The 14,114-nt window shown below is 52.7% G+C and overlaps 6 protein-coding genes across 6 annotated transcripts; 2 read left to right on the top strand and 4 right to left on the bottom strand.

The window, feature by feature from the left end:
• The first annotated feature begins 959 nt into the window (after positions 1–959).
• Positions 960–4,015, top strand: BO79DRAFT_210147 (5-methyltetrahydropteroyltriglutamate--homocysteine S-methyltransferase). The gene is made up of 3 exons (XM_025682742.1): positions 960–1,155; positions 1,215–1,434; positions 1,496–4,015. Exons 1-3 carry the CDS (start codon positions 1,145–1,147, stop codon positions 3,587–3,589), a joined length of 2,325 nt encoding a protein of 774 aa, XP_025537495.1. The 5' UTR covers positions 960–1,144; the 3' UTR covers positions 3,590–4,015.
• Positions 4,016–4,283: 268 nt separating this feature from the next.
• BO79DRAFT_176832 (3-oxo-5-alpha-steroid 4-dehydrogenase family protein) lies at positions 4,284–5,556 on the bottom strand (the record flags this gene model as incomplete). Its single annotated transcript, XM_025679876.1, has 2 exons — positions 5,403–5,556; positions 4,284–5,312 (listed from the first exon to the last, which is right to left on the bottom strand). The coding sequence occupies exons 1-2, from the start codon at positions 5,511–5,513 to the stop codon at positions 4,284–4,286; spliced, it is 1,140 nt and encodes a 379-aa protein (XP_025537494.1). The 5' UTR covers positions 5,514–5,556.
• A 176-nt stretch (positions 5,557–5,732) lies between these two features.
• BO79DRAFT_210146 (ubiquitin-ubiquitin ligase UFD2) lies at positions 5,733–9,744 on the bottom strand. The gene is made up of 7 exons (XM_025682741.1): positions 9,445–9,744; positions 8,655–9,349; positions 8,380–8,590; positions 7,868–8,323; positions 6,221–7,808; positions 6,021–6,170; positions 5,733–5,965 (listed from the first exon to the last, which is right to left on the bottom strand). The coding sequence occupies exons 1-7, from the start codon at positions 9,472–9,474 to the stop codon at positions 5,874–5,876; spliced, it is 3,222 nt and encodes a 1,073-aa protein (XP_025537493.1). The 5' UTR covers positions 9,475–9,744; the 3' UTR covers positions 5,733–5,873.
• A 233-nt stretch (positions 9,745–9,977) lies between these two features.
• BO79DRAFT_246691 (J domain-containing protein) lies at positions 9,978–11,758 on the bottom strand. Its single transcript, XM_025685589.1, has 3 exons — positions 11,163–11,758; positions 10,823–11,086; positions 9,978–10,771 (listed from the first exon to the last, which is right to left on the bottom strand). Exons 1-3 carry the CDS (start codon positions 11,428–11,430, stop codon positions 10,236–10,238), a joined length of 1,068 nt encoding a protein of 355 aa, XP_025537492.1. The 5' UTR covers positions 11,431–11,758; the 3' UTR covers positions 9,978–10,235.
• A 170-nt stretch (positions 11,759–11,928) lies between these two features.
• On the top strand, positions 11,929–12,688 carry BO79DRAFT_288916 (uncharacterized protein). Its single transcript, XM_025688735.1, has 3 exons — positions 11,929–11,964; positions 12,084–12,172; positions 12,254–12,688. The coding sequence occupies exons 2-3, from the start codon at positions 12,103–12,105 to the stop codon at positions 12,577–12,579; spliced, it is 396 nt and encodes a 131-aa protein (XP_025537491.1). The 5' UTR covers positions 11,929–11,964; positions 12,084–12,102; the 3' UTR covers positions 12,580–12,688.
• A 144-nt stretch (positions 12,689–12,832) lies between these two features.
• Positions 12,833–13,961, bottom strand: BO79DRAFT_238993 (nicotinate-nicotinamide nucleotide adenylyltransferase). The gene has a single exon (XM_025684870.1). The coding sequence runs from the start codon at positions 13,771–13,773 to the stop codon at positions 12,916–12,918; it is 858 nt and encodes a 285-aa protein (XP_025537490.1). The 5' UTR covers positions 13,774–13,961; the 3' UTR covers positions 12,833–12,915.
• Between the last annotated feature and the right edge of the window lie 153 nt (positions 13,962–14,114).

Below are 14,114 nucleotides of genomic sequence, written 5' to 3'. Positions count from 1 at the left end.
GAAGAGTGATTCTGGCTCTTTCCATAACGAATATGAATTAATCTAACGACAGTCATCAGCTAGTTAGTTTCTACTGCGTACTGCGTATCTCGAACCCATGGACTGTAGCAAGCTCTAGCGCCGAATGGCAGATCTCACCTCAGATTTGGGTAATTGCCCACTCTGATAGGCCCAGTGGCCACCTCGTGCAGCACGCTGGGAGTCAGCCGATGCGGCCAATGGGTCTCAGCGCAGATCCATTTTGCAGGTCCGAATCGGCTCCATCGCGGACAGAAGCCAGTCTCGACTGTATGGGCAGCAGAAGAAGAGTTGGAACTGCGTAGGTAATGGGCGTGGCTAACCAGCTCGTATCAGCCTGGCAACCCACCAGCCAGAACCTTAATGGGGGCCGATCCCGGAAGGCAGGCAGAGGTGGTCCGAGGGATACTCCGGACTTTTCCACGGCGCTGACTGGCCCGTTTATCCAATACTTAATCACGCCATTTAGCACTATGTTCGGGATGGGTTTAGTTCTGGCCCCTCCCAACGGACGGGTTACTAAAATTTTCAAGGATGACACATACCTCAAAAACCGGAGGACATTGGACTTGTTTGGGTCCGGAGGGTCAGGAACTTAGTGGTAATGTGGGAAAGGGGCTCAAGTGTAGATAGCTGGGGGAGGAGGGAGGGGAGGCATTGGAGAGGAGAGCGACAACGAAGAGAATGAGTGCAGATACTCACAGAATGGCGAAAACCTTCCCTTCCATTCCTTACTGTATACATACCACTTGAGAAGCGGGACTATCTTACCTTACCGAACAGGCACATGTAAGTATGCCTGATCTGGAGTCTGGAACACGGTCAGGTTTCCAGGTACTGGTGCGGTATCCATGGTATTTTTGGTATCAACCCAAACCCCTCGCCCCACTCCCTCCCCTCCTCCGTCTGCTTATAACAACTCCCCTCCATCCTCTTCTTCCCTCTCTTTCTTCTTTCTTTCTCCATCCCTCCCCCCTGTTTCTCTCTTCATCCTTTTCTCAGCAAGAGACTATTGTATAGTCCTTGACTGTCTTCTCTGTCTTCTTTTTCATCCAATTCTTCATCTATTTTCCCTCCATAAAACTCTACCTTTTTCTCCCTCACTTCTACACACATATCTTTCAAGATGGTTCAATCGTAAGTTTTCACCATCTGCTTGCATCAGAAAATTTCAATGCTAATGGCATCTGCTTTAGCTCCGTCTTGGGTTTCCCTCGTATGGGAAAGCTCCGTGACCTCAAGAAGGCCACTGAGGCTTACTGGGGTGACAAGATCTCTCGTGATGAGCTCTTGGCTGAGGGAAAGAGACTCCGTCTGGAGCACTGGAAGCTCCAGAAGGATGCTGGTGTTGATGTGATCCCCAGCAACGACTTTGCTTTCTACGACCAGGTCCTCGACCACATCCAGCTCTTCGGTGTATGTATCCTCGCTCTGATGCTTTCTAATTACCTCATTCGCTAACGTTCTCCTTCAATAGGTCATCCCCGAGCGCTACAGCAAGTACAACCTCCACCCCCTTGACGAGTACTTCGCCATGGGTCGTGGTCTTCAGAAGCCCGCCAAGGATGGTCAGGCTGCCATTGATGTCCCCAGTCTGGAGATGGTCAAGTGGTTTGACTCCAACTACCACTACGTCAAGCCTACCCTCCAGGACAACCAGACCTTCAAGCTGGCTGAGCAGCCCAAGCCTGTCGTTCAGTTCCTTGAGGCCAAGGAGGCTGGCGTTGTCACTCGCCCCGTCATCCTGGGTCCCGTCTCTTTCCTGACCCTCGCCAAGGCTGACCGTGGTCAGTCCGTTGACCCCATCACCAAGATTGAGGAGCTCCTCCCCGTCTACGTTGAGCTGCTCCAGAAGCTCAAGGAGGCTGGTGCTGAGGAGGTTCAGATCGATGAGCCCGTCCTCGTCTTCGACCTCCCCTCCAAGTCCAAGGCTGCTTTCAAGCCCGCCTACGAGAAGCTCGGTGCCCTTGGTGCCCAGGCTCCCCGTCTGGTCCTTGCCACCTACTTCGGTGACATTGTTCACAACCTTGATGTCTTCCCTGCCCTCCAGAGCCTCCACGGTATCCACATTGACCTCGTCCGCAACCCTGAGCAGCTCGACGCTGTTGTTGCTGCCCTTGGCCCTAAGCAGATTCTGTCTGCTGGTGTTGTTGACGGTCGTAACATCTGGAAGACCAACTTCAAGGCTGCCATCGAGAAGGTCGAGCTGGCCATCCAGAAGCTCGGCAAGGAGCGCGTTGTTGTTGCCACCTCCAGCTCCCTCCTCCACGTTCCCCACACTCTCGAGAGCGAGAAGACCCTGGACCCTGAGGTCCGCGACTGGTTCAGCTTTGCTGTGCAGAAGCTTGACGAAGTTGTCGTGATCGCCAAGGCCGTCACCGAGGGCCCCGCTGCTGTCCGTGAGCAGCTCGAGGTTAACGCCAAGTCTGTCCAGGCTCGTGCTTCCTCCAAGCGCACCAACGACCCCAAGGTCAAGGAGCGCCAGGCTGCCGTCACTGAGGAGCAGCACAACCGCCAGTCTCCTTTCTCCGCTCGTATTGCCGAGCAGAGCAAGTCCATCAACCTCCCTCTCTTCCCTACCACCACCATCGGATCCTTCCCCCAGACCAAGGAGATCCGTATCCAGCGCAACAAGTTCACCAAGGGTGAGATCACTGCCCAGGAGTACGAGAAGTTCATCGAGAAGGAGATCGAGGAGGTCGTCAAGATCCAGGAGGAGCTCGACCTGGACGTTCTCGTCCACGGTGAGCCCGAGCGTAACGACATGGTCCAGTACTTCGGTGAGCGTCTCACTGGTTACGTTTTCACCACCCACGCCTGGGTTCAGTCTTACGGCTCCCGTTGCGTGCGTCCCCCGATCATTGTCGGTGACATCTCTCGTCCCGCTCCCATGACCGTCAAGGAGTCCAAGTACGCTGTCTCGATCTCCAAGAAGCCCATGAAGGGTATGCTTACCGGCCCCATCACTTGCTTGCGCTGGTCTTTCCCTCGTGACGATGTCCACCAGTCCGTCCAGGCTCAGCAGCTCGCTCTCGCTCTGCGTGACGAGGTTGTTGACCTCGAGACTGCCGGCGTCAAGGTCATCCAGGTCGACGAGCCCGCTCTTCGTGAGGGTCTCCCCCTCCGTGCTGGCAAGGAGCGTGAGGAGTACCTCAAGTGGGCCGTCCGTGCCTTCCGCCTGGCCACCTCTGGTGTCACCGACGGTACTCAGATCCACTCTCACTTCTGTTACTCTGAGTTCCAGGACTTCTTCCACGCCATCGCTGCGCTGGATGCCGATGTTCTGAGCATTGAGAACAGCAAGTCGGATGCCAAGCTGCTCAAGGTCTTCATCGACGAGGCCTACCCCCGTCACATTGGACCTGGTGTCTACGACATCCACTCTCCCCGTGTTCCCAGCGAGCAGGAGATCAAGGACCGTGTCGAGGAGATGCTTCAGTACCTCCGCCCTGAGCAGCTTTGGATCAACCCCGACTGTGGTCTGAAGACCCGTCAGTGGCCCGAGACCAAGGCTGCCCTGACCAACATGGTCAACGCTGCCAAGTTCTTCCGTCAGAAGCACGGAAACTAAATTCTTCTTTAATCATTACATTTTTTTAATAACCCATGATTGGGGGCGACATTCTCAACCTGTCGTCTCGGGGAAGCGGACTCTAGCAGATCCCTTTCCAAAGTCTTTTTTGATGAGTTTACGATGATGATACCAAAAGTTCAACATATGGGTTAGGGTTTCATTAGATGGGGTCACCGGAGTTTTCAACATATGATAACGATTTCAACATCGGCGTTCGCATAAACATCGACGCCAAGTTTTCTCTTGCATTTTGCGAGTTCTGGGGGCGGAATGCGGGAACGTCGGTGACGTCTGCAACGCCGAGATCAATAATATTTCAACAATGATTGTGTATATCACAAAAAAGGGTCGCTACTTTACTGCCCTTAATGAATATGACAAATGCTCGAATGGTCACATTTGAGCTTGACATTTCTTTATCCATGATTGTTCTAACCGTAGAGTAGCTGATGTAGATGATTGTAGCTCCAGCATGAACTTGCTTATGATCTATGTAAAAGACGGATTTCTGTAGATATTACTCATTTAGGAGATACGATATTATACACAACCCCAACCTATCATACATACACCCATCACTAACTATACACAACCCATTACTTCCACCGGCACAATTACTTACAACCCAATCCATACCAAATCACTCAACCCCCATTCTTCTCCCATAAACAAACGAAATAATAAGTAATAATCACAACCAGCTAAAAAAGGGCACCACCGCTCCCCGTCCCTTAACCATCCCCTCCCCAAACTTCTCAACATACCACTTCCTCCCCCATCTCGCATGCGGCAACATATTCGACACCGCATTAACCAGAAACACCACCGCAGGCAACGGCATCGGCACGCCCATCCAGTCAGCTAATTTCGCAACAGGGACGAGCCACGGCGCCAGCTGGAAGGAACCATCCCCAGCAGCACCAGCACCACTACCACCAACTTTAACCGAAGGTGCGGTGGTGACAATCCCAGCAGCTAAGATCGCAAACCCAAGCCACTCAATCCACTCCGCTACGTAATGCGGATAGAGAATGGATGTGAAGAGGCCGGTGGGGGGCGGGATGGTGTATATTTTGGAGTAGATATTTCTTCCTCCTTTTTCCTTGCCTCCGGCCTTGGTAGCACTTTTGGTAGATGATGAGGAGGTAGAAGGAGGGGAAGGAGATGGCTTCTTCCGATGCGCCTCTTCCCTCCGTAGCCTGAACAACGTCCGCTCCGCAGAGATATTCCCTGCCATTCCTCCCAGGAAGAGGGTGAGGCCTAGTGGAGCGAGCCAGGCTCTTCCTATACTTCCACCAGAAGCATAAGAAGAAGAATAAGAAGAGGTAGAGGTAGAATAAGGAACAATATACCCAGCCAACCAACCACCCAAACAAACGGCATTGAACCAATTAAACGCCACCGCAGAGGAGGCAATAATCACATGAATAGGGGAGATGCTGGGCGCCGCGAAGAACGGGGAGATGATGGCGCGGTTGGTGTAGTGCAGGGTGAAGAGGAAAGCGAGGAATTTGTTACCCGTGGGGAGTGTAGACAGTGATGGGGAGAGGGTTAAGTCTGGGTAGTGTTTGGGTAAACTGTAGAGTAGGTAGAGGAGGGTCATGGGGGATACTATTTCCATGATGCACCAGGCCCAGCGGCCGGGGAGGTTTAGGGGGGAGAATTTCAGAGAGGTTTTGCCCGCTGGGTGGTAGGAGGTTAGCCATTGGAGGAGGGATACCTGGATTTTTTGTTTTTTTGTGGTTAGTATTTGGATGAGGGTGATGGGGGTTTGGGGGTTGGTGATGTATAGGTGTGGGTGTGGACGTACGAGTGGGAAGTATTGGAAGATGTTGAGGAAATGAGTGTAGATTTCTGGGGTTGGGTGGATGAGGTGCTCCCAGGGGGGAAGGTGGTTGAGGATGGAGAGGGCGGAGCCCATTGTTGTTGTTGGTATTGTTGGTGTTGCTTTTGTGGGTTATGCCAATGGCAGGTGAAGTAGTGGGAAGAGGATAGAAATGGAGGAATTGGGTAATGTTACATCAATGGACGAGGTGACGATGAAGATCAAGAGTTGGCGGATGAGTCAGCATCTACAAGGATCCAAGGCATGAAGTTAAGTATTCACAAGTTAAGGTTACTGCTCATAAAGTTACTACGAGATAATGATATCGTCATTGCATCCTGGCATTACCTCCCTATGCAAGTCTAACCCAAACTCGCCGAAAGAAGACCATCCCAACTATAACATGCGGATCCAAAATCAGACAGAACCACTCTCGTCGCTCACTTTTGCATTCCATCAGTTCGTCGTATCCATCGGCTCCAACACGCGCCTCCGCTCAGCCAGTCTCTCGGACTTGAATGACTCAATCTTGGCCTTAAGTTCGGTATCTATGCAACAGTTAGTACTCATCCTTTCACCACCAATCCACACTATAAGACCTACCGGGTATTACGTCTTCCATCTTTAGCGGTGCCCGGTTGAACGGATCATGAGGATCGCTGAGCAGATGCGACCGGATCGTTGCTCGGTCAATAGACACCCGGGATCCTGGTAGAATGACCGGGTCTTCCATCAATGTATACATCAGGGGATCTGATTCATGTTAGTAACTTCTTCCTCCAGTGCTGAATGATATCACATACCTAAGAAATCATCCGGCACCTCGCCCAGATCCTCCTCAGCCTGGTCATCGGCCTCCTTGGCCGCCTTCACCTTCTTTTGTAATTGCTCCCACCGCTTGAACTCCTCTGGCGACTTGAGCGACCATTTCCGTAGGATGTCTGCGGCCTTCTCAAAGTTCGCCGGCTTGTATGACCGTCCATCGCGTGCCACCGCGATGATAAAGTTCTCCTTGCCCATCAGGTTCAAATACACATCTACAATCTCGCTCAGCAGCGCCCTCGGGTTGAAACCGTACTCCTGCAGATTGTCCACCCGTAGACTGGCACTCTTGGGTCCCACCATCGCATCCAAGTTGTAGTCCAGCATGTCTGCCAATCGCTGCACGATCTCAGGCATTGTAAAGGAATCCGCCAGGGCATCGGTAAACAGCTTGAGCATAGCCACCGTCTCGTTGGTCAGCTGCATATACGACTTGGCGTTGCGCTGTGCTGAGGCGAGGTGCTCCTCTTTCTGCTGACGCACCGTCGGGTCCATTGAGGCACCGTTGAGGCGCAGCTCCGTCTGCGTCTTGTGAATGGTGATGAATGCTCCGAAGGACTCGTCCAGAACGAACGTCACATCGTTCAGCAACAGGTTGACAAAGCGGACGAAAAAGTCCAGGTTCTGCTTGGACTGGTTGTACAGCTTGTTGCGGTAGAGCGTATTCGGCCAGATGCACTTGATGATCTGGAAAATTTCGAATCGAATGTTGAACTTGTCAAAGAATTGCGTATGCGTGCCCGTGTGCTCTGCTTCAATGTAGAACTTCATCATCGAGTGGAGGAGGTATTCATTGGCAAACGGCATCGAGTTGAGCAGATCCACCAGGACTCCGCGAGCGCCACCAGGGCGTGGCCACGTGCCTCGGAACAGAATAGACACAAGTCCTGCCTTCAGGTACGGGTTCTTGATATAGCCCGAGCTCTCCAAGAAGGTGATGCACAGCATGACCAGCTCGTCTCCTTGCGTGGCAGTGATGATCTGTGGCATGCACCACATGATGAACTTGAAGTTGCTGACGATGTCGTCCAGGAAATACTCTGGAAGGCATTTGAAAACCTCCGGCTGCTGCACCGGAAGAGGGAGCTTGATCTCCTCCTTGGGAAAGTTCGTGCCCGAGACAACTCTCAGCAGCCACACGATCACGTACCGCATGAACAGCATCGACCGGGCTTGCCACTGGTCGTCAAACAAGACACCCTGTAGACTATACTTCAAGGCTAGGCCGAGGTCCAGCTTATCCTTGTACTTCTTCAGAGCCTCCTCGAAGACCCGAAGCTGCATCGGGTTGTTGACCCACCGGTGCCGTTCCAGCTCAAACTTATTGATGGTGGACTCCATGTGTCGGAGGTCCTTCTCAAGCTGCTCCAGCTTGGAGGTTAAGGACTCACTGCCATAGTGATGCGCAGCGACGGTGAGGAAGAAGATCTCAGTGATAAAGTTGGAAGTGCCTTCTGCCTTTTTGGAGTAAAAGGCATCCGACGCATGCTGATCGGCATTGATCTTGGTTTCATCCCTCATATCAACCCGGGGATTACGATGCAGATAATTGGCATCGACTCGGTCGATCTAGAGCATATCTGTTAGCTGCAAGCACTCCTAGCGCCGACCTGACGCAACGTGCTTACCTTGGTGAAGCTTGCATCCATGAACGGCTCGCAGAGTTGGTCCAAGCAGGTAGTCAGGTTGAACATGAACCCGTCGGATGACACCGTGTTGGGGTCCACCTGCATTGCACGTCGCTTGTGGTTGATGTTCAGGGAGGCCGCGAACCAGTCTAGAACCCTGTCCCTGGCATCTTTCGACGCCCGAATCATATGGTTCATGACATCGAGGAGATCGGAGCTGATCATGTGCTGCATCATGCGGATCGACCGCTGCGCGTTCAGAATGTAGGACTGATCTCTCGTCTTAGGGCTGGAGAAGTAAGTCATGGTCACACTGCTCTGCAGCGGCGACAAGCGAAACCATGGCCCCAAGAGAGTGCTCTTCTCAAACAGAGCCGGATCCCGGGATGCGTTAAACATATCCGACTCGGTAATGGCAGCTGCAATGACTGCATGGCGGACGAGGTTTCGAAGAGCCTACAAATCAGGTTGACGAGCGCTCCATGAGAAAAAAGAGAGTGGCCTTCACGTACTGTCATATATGGCTTGTAGTCATCATTGATGGTCATAGCAGCAAGCTCCTGGCTCATCTCCTCCACGGCCGTGATGAAAGCCGGCTTGAGGCTCTCATCCTCGTCGAACCTCTTGACAGCCTCGCCAATGAACTCAAAGTCCACGCCCTTGTCGTCCTCGGGATCCAAGAGGAGATACGGCTTTAACGGTGACTTCTCCGCTGGCTCGAGCCTGTTTAATGACGAGTCAGCCGAATCCTGGATCCAAGAGGTATCACTTCACCGCAACAACGCACCCAAACATCTCCGGCATCGTAATGGCAAATATACAATAACTCAGACATATGCGGCGCGCCTCGCAGATAGCACTGAATTTCGGATCATCATCGCGATTGCGGCGGAAGCCCTTGTGCAACCTAGAAATCCGCCTCCAGCACGGTAGTAGATAATCCAAGGGCTTCTGACGCGGAGCATTGGAGGCCGCTTCCAGAAGGGCCTGGTCCAGGACCGTCACATCCACGCGAACCTCCCGGCCTTGATCCTCAAGCTCACTCTTCAGACCCGGCAAATACGTCAATCGTTGTCCGTGAATATCCTTCTGCCGAGCCTCATTGAGCGACAGCTTGAAGACGGCGCTCAACGTCCGATCCTGAAATGCCTCGATACTCTCTTCCGCTTTAGGGGGTGGTGGTGTGCCGGACACCGGCGTTACGGTCTGTGAGCGGTCCGGGACCGAACTGGCAGAGGCTGCAGGTGTGATCTTGATCCGCTTCCATTCGGACTGTTGGGGCTGGAGTTGTGGTGAGGGGGCTGATGAACCGGGCGCGCTGCCCGGTCTCGACGAGGATTGTGTCTGGATCCTGTCCGGGTATCGTGAGGTTGGTGTAGACGGGGCAGGGGAGGCAGGCCTGCTTGATGCTGAATCTGCGGCGCCTTCATTCTGCGCCGATGGCGTTGGGTTGCCCAACTTGGCCAAGCGCTTGCTGCGGATCTGATTATGAGGGCAAGTCAGAACGGGCAAATGCCTGGATGGCAGGATTCGAAAGAACACGGGCCGGGACCGGGAGAGAGATAGCAACAACTCACCTTATCCGCTTCAGACTGGCTCTCTGACATCGTGGATGATGCTTATGGGGCGAGCCCGAAGCAGAAGGGCTTCCGTAGTATCAGCGGGGCTCGACAACGGAGCGAGTTGATGGCTGGAACCGAAAACTCAGACGGAGGAGAGATGGAGAGAACGGGGGGAAAGAGTTAATTAAGGGCAATCCAGGCTGGATTAGAAGCGGGGAGAAAAAGAGTGTAGTGGGTGCCCGGAATGAATGAGCCCGATAAGTGACCCCCAGAGCGAAACAGTGAGGAGAAAAGAGGTCAGTCACTGGCGCTGACTCTGTTCCTGGACTGCTTCTCTCATGGTCGCTGAGGTTCGCCCGCATGAAGTATTAACTAAGCTGGTTGGCGTTGGTTCGCCCGCTCAGGGCCCTTTCTTTTGCATCGTGTGTTCTTTTCTCCACTTTTCACGGTTATTTCTCCAACACTGGGAGATAACCGACTACTTACTAGTTATCTACTTTACTACTTATCTTGCCGATCGCTGCTGCTCAACTTCCATCTATTATTCCCTTCTTTAACAACATATACATTTGCTTTGCTTCTCAAGGCTACTACTAGACGAAGCTACTTCCAAGCTCAGGTCATCACTCCGTGAAACGCCATCAAAATCCTTGCACACGTATGGACATCTAATGCGAGAACAAAAGCGGCGGGGGGGTCATCAAGAACAAAATGTAACAGGCCATTAAGGTATAAAAGAAACAATAGGAGGATGCAAAATTGGCACCCCGCATGCCATAGAGATAGAGACAAGTCCGCGCTCTCTTTCAGTACCTCCCCTTCAGGGAGTCTAGCCGCCGACAACTCTTGAGCTCCATCGCTCTCGCTTCTTTGATCTTGTCTACGTCTGGGAAGAACCAGCCCTGGGCATCCTGGAGCATGCGATCACGCCTGTGTTGTTCGGCTTCGCATTCGTACCGTAGTTTCGTAACGTAGTCCACTTCCACCCGTTGGTCCAGTTGCCGGAATTTCCGCGAGCTGTAGTCTTCCACATCCCCGGGGTTCACATAATAGTCCACATTCAACTTAGGTGTCGTGCGATGCATCGTGTGGGGAGGCACGGCAGCGTCAAAACGGTACGAAGGACCTGCAGGAGTTGACGGCCCAGAGAATTTGGACGAGATCCACGGAAGCACGAAGAGGAGAATGAGAGGGAGAAGCTGCTGGAAGGTAGCCCACAAAGAGGGCGTAGGTTCGGTACGAGCATTGGCCTCACGGGGTCTTCTCCGGGGGCGACCGCCTCCAAACTGATGAACCCGGATACCAGGACCGCCGCCCATGTTGAAAACAAACTGAGGTCCACCTATACACACTGATTAGCTATGCTCCTCAAATCAATAAGAAGCAACCATACCAAAAGGGCTGAAACCACCACCCATATTGCCAAACCCACCGCTAAAGAACCGCTGGAACAGCTCTTCCGGCGAGATCTCCTCTTCGAACATCGGACCCCCAGCACCCGCAGACCGGGGGAATCCACCACCACCAAAACCGCTGAAAGGCGAAGCGCCCGAGGGACCAGCACTCGGGGTGAACCTGCTGTCCGGATCGCCTCCAAACCTATCATACTTGGCTTTCTTCTCGGGGTCCGACAAGACCTGAAAGGCGCGCGAAACCACTGCAAACCAGAATAACCATTAGCAAGGTGATTGTGATTCCCCACACAAGCATCCGAGGTCCCGATCACTACTCACACTTGAACGCCTCATCCGCTCCCTCATACCCGTTCTTATCAGGGTGTGTCATCAGACTCAGTTTGCGATACGCCTTCTTGATCTCGCCGTCGGAGGCGCTCTTCTCCAACGACAGGATCTCGTAGTACGCCGTCGCCGAGCATTTCCGTATCCTCAGGACTGCCGCCTTCTGCTCTGGTGTGTATTTCCGATCCTGGTTCCCCTGGTTGTGCTCGCGGGATTTGGCAGAGCCTCCATTGTCTACCCCGGACGCGGTGGCGGACGGCATGGCGGCAGAGCTTTTATTTCCCTATTATCGATGAAACGAGTCTCCTCTGCGCGTAGCCAGCCGGCTGTAGAATATCCCACTCTTCGGATTTAGATCCCGGGTTGCGAGGGGTTGAAAGCCTAAACAGGCTCGTCGGAAGATGGAAGGGTGGATCAGCGATGAACCAGCCGACGGATGCAAAGAGAATCGCTGATTAGAGAGGGGAGGGCCCTTGGTTTCGCGATCGAGTCGAGTGATATCAGCGACCGGGAAAAGGAGACCAAGTGTTTGTAGGATTGGTTGGTTCTGGGCTGTTGCGGGCCAACCCTCGATCTGGGGAATAATAGATAGTATGGGGTGAATTTGATAAAACGTGGTGAGTTTCTGGAGGATCAGATGTTGACGCTAAGCCGAGTGAGTGAGAGTGAGCCGTTGGTTCGAGGTTTAGTCAGTCACTCAGTCGCTTTGGAAAGGTACGTCGGAGCTGCCAGTCACCTTTCCCGCGTCACTAGCTACTTCGGATTGTCTTGTTTGACTGCCCAGCATACATACAAGGTTAGTTACAATTTCTGCAATTGTATATCCATTTTATTCTACTTTCCTAAATTGCTTCAATCCATTCATCTTCAAGTCGCTCGCCAATACCATCTTCATTGACGGCAGGAATCTCATAGAATTCCACCCATCGCAACCATGTCCGGTTCAAAATCCCCGATAGAAGAGACCGAAAAGTCTCTCGTGCAGAAAGCCAGAGCATGGGGAGGTAAGCATATACCTCAATCTAATTCTAAATCAACATCCCATCTCCAACAATGTCACTAATCACTCATCCATCGACGCACAGAGAACTCATTTCCACCCACCCTGCTCGCCACTCTCATCACCGCACAATACATGCGACCATTCCAGGCCCTTCCCATGCTTTTCCCTCCCGTCCTTATATTCACCAGCTACGCCAACATCCAAGGCTTCAAAACCGATACAGCTGGTATCAGCGCGGCGTGGTCCGGGCTGTACCTGTTGCTCGCGGGTCGTCGGAAGCAGCCGTTCATGAAGAAATGGGGCGCGAGGGGAATTGTCCGCGGTGCGACAATGGGTCTGTGCTTGGTTAATATGGTTAGCGGTGGGTTGGCATACACCCTGGGCAAGCGGGAGGAGGAAGAGGAATAGACGGGGGATATATAAAAGTTTTGGTTTGATTCGGTAAGACATCTTATGTGATGGTGCGGGATAGTGCTGTTTGTTTGCGGGGTCATGTATGATATAAGTTGAATGGGGAAACAGGCGTCGCTTCGGAAAAGGTGTTTTGGTTTTCTTTCGATTGCTCAATTCAATCAAGTGATGATGACGTTAGTCATGACTTAATTCATTTATGAGTGTTTCCTTCTATATGAGTGATCTATGTGTATGTTATATATATCTAGTAGGCCTTTGCTGCTCTGCGCATCGCACAATATGCAACGTAGTTCCGTCAACGATAGCTCTTGAAGTACTTTTGTACTGTAATCACTCCGTATATGGCCTTTCTGCCAAGATGACATCCCGGACACTGGGAGGAACCAGCCACTCCAGGTCCTGAGGATTGGCTACAGCAGCTTCTCGCGCTCTTGTCGAGCTCACGGAGGGCGCACCAGGCTTCTTACCCTCGACAAGCTTGATGCGATCAGCCCATTCTCGTTTCCCGCCCACCCTCTCCATGGCACCCTGCGCCAAGTCGGCCACAAACGCTTCCTGCTCCTCTCTACTGCCCCAGTCACTATCCGGGCGCATGGTCACTCGCAGCCGATGCTGGGAAAGAAACGGTCCCAACGGCTGGAGTGTATGCTCTGGTGGGTAGTATTTCGGGTTGAAAATGCGGATCAACGTATCGTACCCCGTCAGATGTACCTGCTCCAGTGACGAGGAGTATATACCCGCGCGTTCAATCTCCGCGGCTTTGTCCACAAAGTATGGTTTCTTGGTGACTCCAATGTCGATCACGGGAAGATTTTGGGCCTTGGGAATAGTCCCGTTTGTTTCTAATGACGAGAGAAGGTCTCGAGCGAAGAGCTCCATCATGGCCAGACGGGTCTCGAACGCCGCCGGCTTGGAGGGCTTGTCGGCATTCTGTGTCGCAAGGAGCAATAAGAGACGGGAGGGCTTGTGGGGATTTTCTAGAAGAGCGGAGGTCGCAATTCGGCTGTGGGCAAGGGTTGGCGGGTTGAAGGACGAATCGAGGACGTACAGAACGTCAGTGGATGAGGTGGGATCATGGCGCTCGGAGGGGACAGAGGCCAGAACCTCCAGACTGCGGGTTGATGCAATGAAGAGTCTGAGGCCCACAGCGTACTTCTCGCGTAGGGCATGAAAGGCGGGGCTCGTCATGCTGGAATTAGATGAGTCAATCTGGCGTGGTCAGTGTGACAACTCATAGAGTAGAGTATGTGTGTATGTATGGTAACATCAAGAACGATGATGATGATGATGATGATGATGATGATGATGATGATGATGATGATGATGATGATGATGATAATGTCAATGATGCCCAAGGCTGGTCACGTCAGAGGCCGACAGAAGAGGTGGGGTTGTGGACGGGAAGCATCCATGGACGTTGTTGGACGAGGACCCTTTGGTGCGGGTGGCTGCAGGACCCGGACTTTGCTGGGTATACCGCCAAATACACAGTAAGTGGACATTAGACAGATACTTGGTTGATACTTGAT

This window comes from Aspergillus costaricaensis, assembly GCF_003184835.1.
Source record: "Aspergillus costaricaensis CBS 115574 unplaced genomic scaffold BO79scaffold_24, whole genome shotgun sequence".
Classification (NCBI taxonomy): Eukaryota; Fungi; Ascomycota; class Eurotiomycetes; order Eurotiales; family Aspergillaceae; genus Aspergillus; species Aspergillus costaricensis.
The sequence above is the reverse complement of the archived record's forward strand: the minus strand, read 5'-3'. Positions and strand labels throughout refer to the sequence as shown.